Source organism: Ursus maritimus, unplaced genomic scaffold (assembly GCF_017311325.1).
Source record: "Ursus maritimus isolate PB19 unplaced genomic scaffold, ASM1731132v1 scaffold_2, whole genome shotgun sequence".
NCBI lineage: Eukaryota > Metazoa > Chordata > Mammalia > Carnivora > Ursidae > Ursus > Ursus maritimus.
In genome coordinates, this window is record NW_024424452.1 from 29,631,543 (window position 1) to 29,643,957 (window position 12,415).

The window sequence follows — 12,415 nt, forward strand, 5'->3', positions numbered from 1 at the left end:
GCCCTGCGGCCTGCCCCCCCCCCCCCCAGGTGGATTGCAGGTGCAGCCTAGGGTTCCGCGGTGAGCTCCACCTGGCTCTGCTTGCCTACCGGTTGACTTGGGCAGGTCGCTTAATTCTGCAAGCCTCAGTGACCTCGGGTTTAAAAGGGCGTCTGCTGGCTTCCGCTCCTCCCCGGGATCAGAGGAGGCAAGGCCCGTCAAGCGCTGTAGCCAGCGGCCTGGCACAGAGTAAACGCTCAGTGAATGCCGATTGTGGTGTGTTGCGCTTTTCCCGGGATTGCTGCCTTAATCATCCAGGGCCCGGGAAGCATGTTCCCACCTGGCGCGGTGCCTTCACGTGGGACAGGCTCGCTTCTGTAGACGCGTGCTGAGCGGATACTTAGGTGGTTTCTGATAGAGTCTGGTCCCAAACTGTAGGATCCCGATACAGACGGTTGTGGAGGTTGCCTATTCGAATAGAATTTGAGGAGGAAAAAAAGGCGGGGAGGTGGGGGCAAGTGCTAAATTGGATTGAGATTTCGTTTATTTGTGTATCTCCACGTTGCAGATTAGAAAGGCAGTGGAAGCTCTGTTGGCACATTCCAAGTCCAGGAAAAACGCGAATGGATTGCTTCTGAATGAGAATGAAAATTTCTTCTTAATGGTGGTATTGTGGAAGATTCCAAGTAAAGAACTGAGGGTCAGAGTGTAAGTTCTGATTTTCCCCTTTGCCCTTGTTATCTGTTCCGTCATTTCTAGTGGAAACTTTGCAAACTCAAAATATGAGTTGAAATATGTAATTGTGCAAAAAAAAAAAACAAACCACGAATTCCAACATGCTTAACTTTCCTAAAAATTTCACCAGTTTTTTGGGGCTGGTGGACAGTTAACCTAAGCAGTTCTACTGAGTTTGAAATGTGGTTTTTAGAATAAATTAGACTGCTTTGTATTTGTATAGATTCTGTTATCTTTCCGTATCATGCTAGTGCCAAGCTAAGTCCTGAGGTCCTGGCGTCACTCCTTTGTGTAAAGATGATTAAAAACTTGGCAGAGAGCTCCTTCTGGAAAACAGACCCCTGGTGAGCACACATTCTTACCGCTATGGGACTCTGAGGTCAGAGATGCCTTCTCTGCAGAGTTGCGAGACTTAGCAAATAAAAATTCAAGTTATTTTATTTTCTTTAAGATTTATTTATCTCTTTTAAAGAGGAAGAGAGCGAGCAGGAGTGGGATGGGCGGAGGGAGAGAGAGAATTGTAAGCGGACTCCGGGCTGGAGCAGCAGAGCCTGATGTGTGGGGCTCCGTCCCACAACCCAGAGATCATGATCTGGGCCGAAACCAAGGGTCAGATGCTTAACTGACTGTGCCACCCAGGCACCCCAAAATATAATACAAAGATTAAAATTTAACTTGTGCTGTTTTCTATCTGGCTCCCCTGCCTCTGTGGAGTCTTTCATTTCCTGAGTGTCAAAAAAAAAAAAAAAGGCCAGGTGTGCTGAAGAAGGTATATTGGATAGATGGTTTCTTTTCTTTTCTCTGAGTAGGGACGCTGGAGAATGATTAGAAATTGGAAAGACTCTTGGATCCTCAGATTTTCTATTAACTGATGATTCCAAACCTGCCCCAGCCAGTTTCCTTAGTACTGTGTTCCGTATCCCATACACATTCTTTATTGCACACCTCTGCTCAGGCAGTTTCTCCTTTCTGGAAAGCCCTGTCACTTTCCCTAGGATGTTTTCCCCACTCCTGACCTCGCGATGATTCGTGCGACTTCCCGGCTCCGTATCACTTCTCATCGTATTTGGCAAGTCATGTGTGTTCGCCTCTTAGACCAAGGAAGGGTTTCCTCAGAACACATAGGCCTAGGAAATGAGTGAAACCTTTTTCTTAAGATTTAAGACTCAACTGTAATAACACATGTTTGCTGGTCCCTGTTGGTCTGCTCCCTGTTTTCTGTTCAGCTCTTAAGGAGTTAACGTTGTTTATGGATCCCAGAGTTTTCTGCAAGGTAAAGTTCTGAACTAGCACTGTCCTGATGAAACCTGATTATTCTAGCACGTTATAGTACATGTGCATATTTAACGACATATAAAATAATAATGACCTCACGTGGACTACTTTGGGTGACTTTGATTAGGTTTTAACTCTAGTTATAGCCCACGTAATAACTGATACTTTGTTTATTCCCCGGGGGGGGGGAAGCAAAGGGAGAGAGAGAATCTTAAGCAGGCTCCACACACAGGGTGGAGCCCAGTGCAGAGCTCGATCTCAGAACGCTGAGACCCTAACCTGAGCCAGAAGCAGGAATCGGACGCTTAACTGACTGAGCCACGTAGGTGCCCCTAATTGATATTTTGGACTCTGGGTATTTGTGATGAGTTACTTGAATCTTAAATCTCTTCTTCATACCATTGAAAACTAGGTTTATTTTTTAATGTTCTTGGTAGAGTATTTGCTTAAATAGTATGAATGAAGTTTGTTGAAATGACTGTATTGTGTATTCCGTGGAATAGAAACATACACTTTGTCTATTATAATGCTTTCCTCCTCTATGGCATCTCTTTGTTTTGCAGGTCCTTGCCTCATGGTATTCGATCAGATTTAACAGATATTTGTTTACTTACCAAGGATGAACCCAATTTAACTCCTGAAAAGACAGAACGGTTTTACAAGAAGCTTTTGAACAAGCATGGAGTTAAAACCATTTCTCAGGTCAGGAGTGGTTAATATTTTCAGGATAATTAAAAGATCTGATTTGGTCTTTGAAGTGATAAGTAATACATTCCTGTACTTCCTAGTAACCTAGTATTTCTTTCCTAGAGATTTGATTTTTATTTATTCATTCATTCATTTTAAAAATGTTATTTTTAAATAATCTCTCCACCCAATGTGGGGCTTGAACCCACGACCCTGAGATCAAGAGTCACATGCTTCACCGACTGAGCCAACCAGGCGCCACTAGAAATTTAATTTTTAATTTAATTTTTTCTTTCTAATTTTCGTTGGCTTAGTAGGACGTGTTCCATCTTCTCCTTGATGGATGAGCTGTTAAGGTTTCTTGACCTCACAGCTAATGTATACGTCAGTCTTTTTTTTTTTTTTAAGATTTTATTTATTTACTTGAGAGAGAGAGCACACAAGCCAGGGGAGAGGCAGAAGGAGAGAAGCAGGCTCCCCACTGAGCAGGGAGCCCAATGCGGGACTTGGTCCCAGGATCCTGGGATCATGACCTGAGCGGAAGGCCGACACCTAGCCGACTGCCACCCGGGAGCCCCATCAGTAACTTATATCTTGACTAGTTTATACAGGATTGCTCCATTAGGTCACATTGGCACTTCCAGAACATTCCTGGGTTTGCTTGTGACTTGGCACTTCCCGTAGTGGTTTGTAGTTGTTGGTGTCCTTTCTTTATGTGGCATCCCAGCACATCTGTCTCTGTGTCCCCAGCGGTTAGCCCAGTGCCTGGCCATGCTTGGCACTCTCCACGTGCTCACTAAACTGTGGCTCTGGGACATTTTAAGATCCAGACGCAAGTTACTGGTTGAGTATTATTTCTTCTTTTTGTTCCTATTCTTAACTTTTTGTGTTTTTCCTCTTCTTGTGTTTCCTAGATTATCCCCCTCCGAACTTTAAAAAAGGAGTATAAAGCCTATGAAGCCAAACTCCGCCTCCTGGGCAGTTTTGACTTCTTCCTTACTGACGCGAGAATCAGGCGTCTCCTGCCATCCCACCTGGGGAGACATTTCTATCACAGGAAGAAGTAAGTTTCTTGGCAGTAACTGGGTTTGAGCAGCGCGAAGTTTGTAGATGTATATACATTCTGCTGCAAGCCCCTGCGTGTTCTTACAGAGTTCCGGTACCTGTAAACCTTCTGGCCAAGAATTTATCCAGCGAGATCAATGAATGCATAGGTGGAACGGTCATCAACATCTCTAAAAGTGGTTCCTGCAGGTAAGTCAAGGGTATCAACGTGTGCCTGTGTCTAGTCTTATATTCATTTGATAGTAATTTTTTAACAAGGTCGTGTTAATGAAACCAGATCCTCCTTTTATTTTTTTTATTTTTTATTTATTTTTTTAAAGATTTTATTTATTTATTCGACAGAGATAGAGACAGCCAGCGAGAGAGGGAACACAAGCAGGGGGAGTCGGAGAGGAAGAAGCAGGCTCATAGCAGAGGAGCCTGATGTGGGGCTCGATCCCAGAACGCTGGGATCACTCCCTGAGCCGAAGGCAGACGCTTAACCGCTGTGCCACCCAGGCGCCCCGGATCCTTCTTTTAAAACTAACGTCCATCCTTAAGAAGTATCTCATTCTCTAGAAAAGTGCCGTCCCATAGAACTTTCCACAGTGATGGAAGTGGTCTATATATGGCTAGTATTTACCGTATTGGCTAGGGCACCTTTAGGTGTTTCGGAAAACATGGAGGACAAGACTAATGCTTAGGGAACGTCAGCAGTTCTGGGCTTCTGTGTTGCCCACTACAGGGAAGATCCCCTCAGTCTTGGCTTAGCTTCTTGTTCAGTGAATTCATTATCCGTCCTGTCTTACCATGCTGTCTGCTGTCTCTGTGGTCACACTGACTTCTGATGCAGGATGCCGAGCTGCGTGGAACTCCCACACCCAGCCCCAGAGAACAGGAGAGACCTTGCGGGGCGGTGATGGCTCCCCGGGTGGACAGGGCATGTGGCTCCACCTTTTTATTAGGCCGAGGGGCCGGTTAAATTTGAGTGCTTGGAAGTTGAGCAGGAGGAGGGGGCTGTTAAACATACTCAGAATCATTTCGAAACATAACCTCCTGCCTGGGGCATCTGTGGTATGGGGATGGCCAGCGGCCCCTCCTGAAGATACCCCAGGAGCCTCTGTGTACCCAGGGACTGCCAGGATGGCTAGACTCTGCTCCCCAGGGCGGTTCTGGGGTTGTCCTCTGTGTGCGGGTGGGCGGTCCCTTAACTGGGTGTAATGAAGCAGCTGAGAAGAGTTGGTGGTCAGGCCCAGGCCCGACTCTGGTTGTAGGCGGATATCAAAGTCGTGGCTCATGGGAAGTGGTTCGCTAGCAGGTCAGAGGCCTGGGGGCCTGGGATCGATGAGCAGCTGGGGAGGGGCGGTCTCCCCTTTTCCTTTGGGAGAGTTGTGGGCAGCTAGTGGACAGCATAGACACCTGAACCATTCTTTGCTCTCCTTTCACACCCACCTTCCTCCCGCTGTCCCTCATTCTTTTTCTTTCCCTCTCTCCCATCCCGTCCCCCTCCTCTCTCTCCCTCACTCCTTGTCATCTTTGCATCTGGGACACCAGGGGTGTGCATACAGATGGCAGTGAGCACACAGCAGGCAGCGCTCTGGCTTCGGCTGGGGGAGGTGACAGCACTAGCCCCTTCTCATCCTCATTCTGTGATGCCCAGCAGACCATGAGCCTGCCTTCCGGCTCCCACGGTGGGGAGGATGGGGGCTGGCAGGAGCAGGGGACCCCGTGGCTGAGCAATAGAGGAACTCTCTACTTGGCTTCTGCCTGCACCCTGCTTCAGCTGGAGGGATGGTCGTGCCCTTGGCTGGAAGACACTGTTAACACAAGGGACGAGAACTGTTTGTCTTAGAGGATGACAGCTGGGTCAGGGCAGGGGTACAGTAAAGACAGAAACATCCCTCCTAAGGGTCTTTCCTACCGGAACAGCCCCTCCTCAGGAAAGCTTGAGGGCCGACTCTGTGACCTGTGTTTTCTAGAATGAAGGTAGAACTTCCTCTGGCCCTGCCCACTGACCGATAGGCCTCACAGGGTTAAGTGCAGCCCCTCCATCACCACTTCACAGCATGACGTATTTCAGGAGCAGGCCATTTCTAGAATAGGAAAGATAATAATCTCCCTTTAAGATATATTGAAACTGGGATGCCTGGGTGGCTCAGTCGGTTAAGCATCTGCCTTCAGCTCAGGTCATGATCCCAGGGTCCTGGGTTCAAGTCCCACATCAGGCTCCCTGCTCAGTGGGGAGCCTGCTTCTCCCTCTGCCTCTGCACCTCCGGCCTGCTCATCCTGGCTTGCATGCTCTCTCTCTGACAAATAAATAAAATCTTCAAAAAAATAAAAATAAGATAAAATAAATTGAAACTAAGTGAAATAAGTTAATCAGAGAAAGACAATTATCATATGATCTCACTCATGTGGAATTTAAGAAACAAAACAGAGGATCATAGGGGAAGGGAGGGAAAAATAAAACGAAATCAGAGAGGGAGACAAACCATAAGAGACTCTTAATCATAGGAAACAAACTGGGCTGCCGGCGGCGAGGGGGGTGGGGGAATGAGGTAACTGGGTGACGGACATGAATGAGGGCACGTGATGTAACCAGCCCGGGTGTTATATAAGACCGATGAATCACTGACCTCTACCTCCAAAACTAATGATAACTCTGTGCTAATTGAATTTAAATAAATCAGTTGTGTAAAACAACTGCAAAATCAAATAGTGACACCCTAAAGATTTTAGGGTTTCTACCTTAAGCTTTTTTTTTTAAGGATCACGTATTTATGTTTCTCACATACCCTCCTGTGCTTCTTGTGAAGCACTGATTTTTTTTTTTTAATCTTTGTGTCTGATATTGTATTAAATTTCAGTACTATCCGCGTTGGCCACACCGGAATGGAGGTTGAACACATCGTTGATAACATCACCACCGTGACGAAGAGGCTTTCCCAAAAGTTGCCAGAGGTGCGGTCTCACAGGTGCATCTGTTGATTGTTCGTTAAGAAGAAACGGACCCCGGACACATAATACCGTTCTTGTCTGTTGCAGAAGTGGGAGAGCGTGAAACTCTTGTATGTGAAAACCGAGAGGTCCGCTTCCCTGCCCATCTTTTCCTCGTTTGTCAGCTGTCAGGATGAAGCCAAGGGAATATGCACCCCCAGTCAGAAGAAAAAGGTGAGTAAAGTTGTAAATACCGGGTAGGCTTAGTCACAGGCGTAAGCACGGCCGAGGGAGAGGAGCAGATGCCCTCCTGCCTGCCCTTCAGTGGTCGCCAGTGGCCCTGCTTTTGCATACGTCGTTCCCACTTTACAGATGAGGTCCGTTAGCAGTGGTGTGAATAAAGCATATCGAGGTACAAATATCTTGGGTTTATTGATACTTTAGTTAAGTGGCCCAAGGAGGCTCAGCGGGGGCCTGTGTAGTGGCAAGAGGAGCTAAAAGAAAACCAAAATCTAGTTTTAAGATTTTATTTTTTATTTGTCAGAGAGGGAGGGAGAGAGGGGGAGAGAGCACCAGCAGGAGGAGCAGTAGGTAGAGGGAAAAGCAGGCTCCCTGTTGAGCAAGGAGCCGGTGCGGGACTCGATCCCAAGACCCTGGAATCATGACCTGAGCCAAAGGCAGACGCTTAACCAACTGAGCCATCCAGGCGCCCCCAAATTCTAGTTATTAAGAACTTTTTTATGGGCAAAATTTGCAGTTGTGTTAGGCTAACGGATAAGCTCTCAGTTTGGGTTTGTAGGTTTTCATTGCTATTGGTACTGTTGCAAAAAAAAAAAAAAGCCAGCATGAGAGAGAATTCCGGTTTTTTGCTGTTTGTTAGATCAGCCTCCTAGTTTGCAAACAAAGTCTTTAGCCGTGTTAATTGCATTCAGTGGGTTTTTAATTTGGATCTTTTCTTTTTTTTTTGTACTTCTAGAAGTTGTGTGTTTTCTTCTTTTTCGAATTGGCTTTACTTCTTTTACTTTCTTATTACCTACCTACAAATGGTCCTCCAGTTCCCCACGATTCCTGGACCACGTTAAGCATTACCGTTCTATCATCTAATCACTCGCGTAGCACCGAGCTCATGTCACAGCCGGTTCTGTGTCCCTCCTGGCTCCTTGTGGACCTGGTTGTCTCCGTGTTGTGGTCGTCGCATGGGGAAAATGATTTGTAGAAATAGTTTGCCGTGTAAGGTAAAGATCTTTCTCTAGAAGATTTCCATTTGGTTCTGTTGCGTACCTCGGGGCCCTGGGGCTCCTGAAAGCACATCCGAGGCTGGAGATTCCCTGAATGATTCGGAGCAAACCATGCTGACTCTGCACAGCTCTGCTTCCTGTTCATCTTTACCCCGAGAGTGACTCCCTCGCCTCCCACCTTATTGTGGGGGGCTCCTCTTAGACTCCCTGCCCGGTGCGGACACTGGGGTTGGATTTCTCTCCATCCATCCGCGCCCGCGGTTAAAATAAAAACTAGGGACCGGCACGTAGTCTTGGCAGAATTTGCTTCTGGGCTCACTTACCCACTGGGTCCTTGTTTTTAATGTCTTGCAGGTAGTTGGTTCCTTGATGTCTTTAGGGGGAAAAATTTTTTTTTTAATATATTTTACCCCACTTTTTAACTTATTTTCATTGGGAAGATGACCCAAAATAACAGACTGCTGTTATCAGAAGCAAGAAATCCGCATCTTTTGCCATTTGTCAGCAGAGTCATTTGAGGACTTGGTGAACGTCTTGCTGGTTAAAATGGAATCGGACCCGGTTATGGATGTTACTGAACAGGGCTCTGTGGTTAGGATAATGGACTTCTCGCTGACGAAGTGTTTCACTGTTTTCAGTTACAGCCCCAACCCTGAAGTAGGGGAAAAATGATCAGTTGTGGGGGTTTTTTGGAACTGTTTTATTGAGACGACATCATCGTACTCCACAATTTCGGATAATTCTTCAGTCCCCCATAAGCGAGATCCACTCTCACGGGATTTCTGGCTGCAGCCGGGTTCTGAGTCCCGACGTGTAATTCACAGAGTGGGCATCTTCGGCTGAGTTAAAACCAAACCGGAGTTGACGCTCACGTGCTGGTAGTGGGGTTGGTTTGCTCGGAGGTGGTTCAGATCGAGGCACTTTACAGAAGCTTAGGGTGAATCAGAGCTGCAAGTCCTGAATCTATGCCATTTCTTTGCCAACAAGTGTATCTCTTACTAAAATTAGGCTTGGGGTTTTGTGTGTGTGTGTGTGTGGTTTTTTTTTTTTTTTTTGTAGGAAGCAAAGAAGAAACAAAAACAAAAAGAGTATCGTGAAAAACAAAAAGAGAAGAAGAAAAACAAAAGGCTTGTGAAACAGGCTGGAAAGGCTCCGTCGGCCCCGAAGAAGGAGGACGCAGACCCCAAAACTACCGGTGCAGCGGCGCCCAGCCCTGCACCCTGGAAGGAGGAGCCGGGAGCGCGAGAGAAGAAGGAGGGCAGTAAAGGAAAAGCTCGGTCTAAGGTGCAGGACGATTCGGAAGACGAGATCCCTCTGCTGGTACCGATAGGGAACACGCCCGCTAAAGGAGGCGCAGAGGTATTTTCATTGATACTCATTAGAATTGTTGGAAACACTGCCTGTGGTTTTAAACAGCAGGCCGGGGCAGAAATGTGGGCAGTGGTTCTGTTGCTGACGGTGAGTCCTGGATCCCCACGTCATTAGCCTTAGAAAACTGCGCAGGGGGGGGCGCCTGGGTGGCGAAGTCGTTAAACGTCTGCCTTCTGCTCGGGGTGTGATCCCGGCACTCCCAGATCGAGTCCCACATCGGGCTCCTCCGCTATGAGCCTGCTTCTTCCTCTCCCACTCCCCTGCTGTGTTCCCTCTCTCGCTGGCTGTCTCTCTGTCACATAAATAAATAAAATCTTTAAAAAAAAAAAACAAACTGCGCAGGGCCAGGGCGGGCTTGGGTGCTGGGTCCCGAAACCTCTCCAACACCTCACCTCTGTTGGCTCCTGAAATCTGACTGCATGGGTTTCGCAGGATCGTTTAAAGGAATGGAGTTTCTTAACTTTCTGGTTCCTTGGTACAGTGTTTCCTCGTTCTCAGTGTCTATCCAGCTGCCAGGATAAGGCCTCTTGAACATGACAGGGCAGGAAAGGGGGGACTAAGAGCCCGCAAGTGTCCCTCACTGTGACAGCAACCAGCACAGCCTCAGCACGTGGGAGTGACAGCCCCAGGGCTAGCCCTGCCCCTGACCGATTTGGTGTTTTATCCGATAGCAGCAATCCTTAGAATCATCAGGGTGTTGCAATTTTCATGTTCTGGCAAAAGTATTCCTCGTAAAGGTGCCCCCAAGTGCTACTGAGTGTTTAAGTCTAGTTGAAGTTAACGCAAAGGGTCAGTGTCTCACCTGGAAGCGTCGTAGGTGTTTTTACAGAAAGCACACTGTGTTGGTTAGCGCGGGACGGGGTGTCATGTGGTGGAGGCTAGAAAAGCATAGCCGACTGGGTGGTGCGAAGCTAGAACCGTAGAAGCGTTCGTGCCCTTTGAACCCAGCTAGGAAAGAGGACCAGGATGGTGACATAGAAGAGTTTCATTGTCGTTCACCGTAGAGGCACAGGGGAGGACACGTCATGTACCCTCGCGGTAGTTTTTATGAATAATTCGAAGTGGTGTTCAGTAAGGAAATACAGTGCTCTTGGGAGTACTAATGAAGTTACTGGGGAAAGGGCATAACAGTTGGCTCACATTCATTCATTCATTCACTCATTCATTTATTTTTAAGATTTTTTTTTTTTTAATAGAGAGCATGGGCGAGGGGTGGGCGCAGAGGGAGAAGCAGACTCTATGCTGAGCAGGGAGCCCAATGGGAGGCTCGATCCCAGGACCCTAAGATCATAACCTGAGCCGAAGGCAACGCTCAACTGACTGAGCCACCCAGATGTCCCAGCGTTTGGCATTTATTTTATTTTATTTTATTTTTTTCAAGATTTTATTTATTTATGTGACAGAGAGACAGCCAGCGAGAGAGGAAACACAGCAGGGGAGTGGGAGAGGAAGAAGCAGGCTCCCAGCGGAGGAGCCCGATGTGGGACTCGATCCCAGTAGGCCAGGATCACGCCCTGAGCCAAAGGCAGACGCTTAACGACTGCGCTACTCAGGCACCCCAGCGTTTGGCTTTTAAATACATGCGCGCTTGGGGGGGAAAGGTAGTGAGTAATAGGTAGTTAATACTGTGTGGTAAACTTACTAGAGAATTTTGTTTCTTTTATTTCTTATGTTTTCCAAATTTCCTGTAATAATCCTGTCGCTTTATATTTACTGAAAAGCAAAGTTTTGCTTTGCTGGCTGTTTTTGTCCCTCTAATCTCCCATATGGGACGTGTCTGTCACTAGAGTGCTGTCCAGCAGCTGTCGTCCGGGCTGCTGCACAATCCCGGCCTCCCGGCCTCCAACACTCTCCCCTCCAAGAGCCTTTCAGGACCTCCTGTCCTCACCCACAGGCAAGGAATTTACAGCGAAGGTGGAGAAGAGTCAGGTTTGGGGCACAGGGCTCCCTGTGGTGCTCCCAGTGAGCGCTTCCTGGCATCCCTAGCAAAGGTAGAGATGGTTCTCTGTTGGTTGGACCCAGAAGAGCAGCACCAGGGTCCTTGCTATAGTCTTTAGTAACAGAAAACAGTTGCCTTTCCAAATGCCTTCGAGGCAGAAGGCAAAGCTATCCCTCACTTCATCATATTGGGGTGTCTGTTCTGGGGGTGACATGATAAAGATGACAGCTCTCGGAGTGACATCGTTAGGGTTTGTCCTCCCTTGGACTTAACTCTCTGCTTTTCCTTAGGTGCAAAAACACGCCACAGGAAAGAAGTCTCCAAAAAAGAGTCCTGCTCCCAAAACACCCCGTGGGAAGAAGAGAAAGGCCTTTCCAGGTTTGGAGACCCCGAAGGCTGCAGAGCCCAAGACCCCAGGCAGTGGTCTGGGGAAGAAGCCAAGAATCAAAGACGATGCAGAGAAAGGAAAAAACTCTTCACTGGGGAAAAAAGACCCAAGACAGATGACCAAAAAGCCAGGGGCCAAGTTCTTCACTACTGCTAGTAAATCTGCGAAAAAAGCTGCCCGCACCCCCAAACAGTGGCCCAAGAAGCCCAAAGTACCCCAGTCGACCTAAAAATCAAGAGACTCAAGCAGAAGGAAGCATCCACACTCCACGAAGAGCTTTTTAAAAACGCCAGGGTCCCGAGCCCCATGCCATGCAGTCTTCTCCGGGAGTGAGGCCCAGACTTAAGTATTTTTTAAAACCTGCTCAAGTAATTCTGACGTATGTTTGTGCGTGTGAGAACCAGTAGTTTTGAAGTAAATCATTTTTTAAGTTGCTCTTCTGTGCATTTGCTAATAGGACGGGGGGAATACAGTGCTTGTCTGTGCTTCTCTGTGGCGGTTTATCATTAAAGCGCACCATTGGCTCCTGAGCAGACTGTCGGTCTTCCCTGTCCCGTTGGTTTTACTTGAATTCCTACGATGTGGTCCTCTTCCCTGTCTGCTTCCCACCTTCGCTCACCTGGCCCCATTACACTAGTTTGCGCAAACCCTCCGAGAGCCTGTCCGCAGGCCCGGGATGGGCTCGCTGCCAGACATTCGGCTGTGGAACTTAGGAGAGAGTCTTAGTGGGTTTTGGAAAGGGCCCTTGGGATCAGAATAATTGATTTCGGTGGTAGTCCGCCACAGCTGTGGGTCACTGAGTTAGCGTGCATTCGGTGAGGT

At 47.7% G+C, this 12,415-nt stretch overlaps 1 protein-coding gene across 2 annotated transcripts in view; it reads left to right on the forward strand.

Annotated features, from left to right (window-relative positions):
• The window catches only part of RSL1D1 (ribosomal L1 domain containing 1), a 12,536-nt gene extending 413 nt beyond the window's left edge, over nt 1-12,123 (forward strand). The window contains exons 2-10 of one of the 2 annotated variants that reach the window (XM_040635314.1): nt 548-687; nt 966-1,058; nt 2,553-2,691; nt 3,591-3,739; nt 3,829-3,930; nt 6,588-6,681; nt 6,766-6,891; nt 8,955-9,254; nt 11,496-12,123. In XM_040635314.1, coding sequence (XP_040491248.1) covers nt 548-687; nt 966-1,058; nt 2,553-2,691; nt 3,591-3,739; nt 3,829-3,930; nt 6,588-6,681; nt 6,766-6,891; nt 8,955-9,254; nt 11,496-11,822 — 1,470 coding nt within the window. In that variant the 3' untranslated portion in view covers nt 11,823-12,123. The remainder of the gene's footprint in view (nt 1-547; nt 688-965; nt 1,059-2,552; nt 2,692-3,590; nt 3,740-3,828; nt 3,931-6,587; nt 6,682-6,765; nt 6,892-8,954; nt 9,255-11,495) is intronic. The other variant, XM_040635315.1, reaches the window with a different exon arrangement.
• Nucleotides 12,124-12,415: the final 292 nt, after the last annotated feature.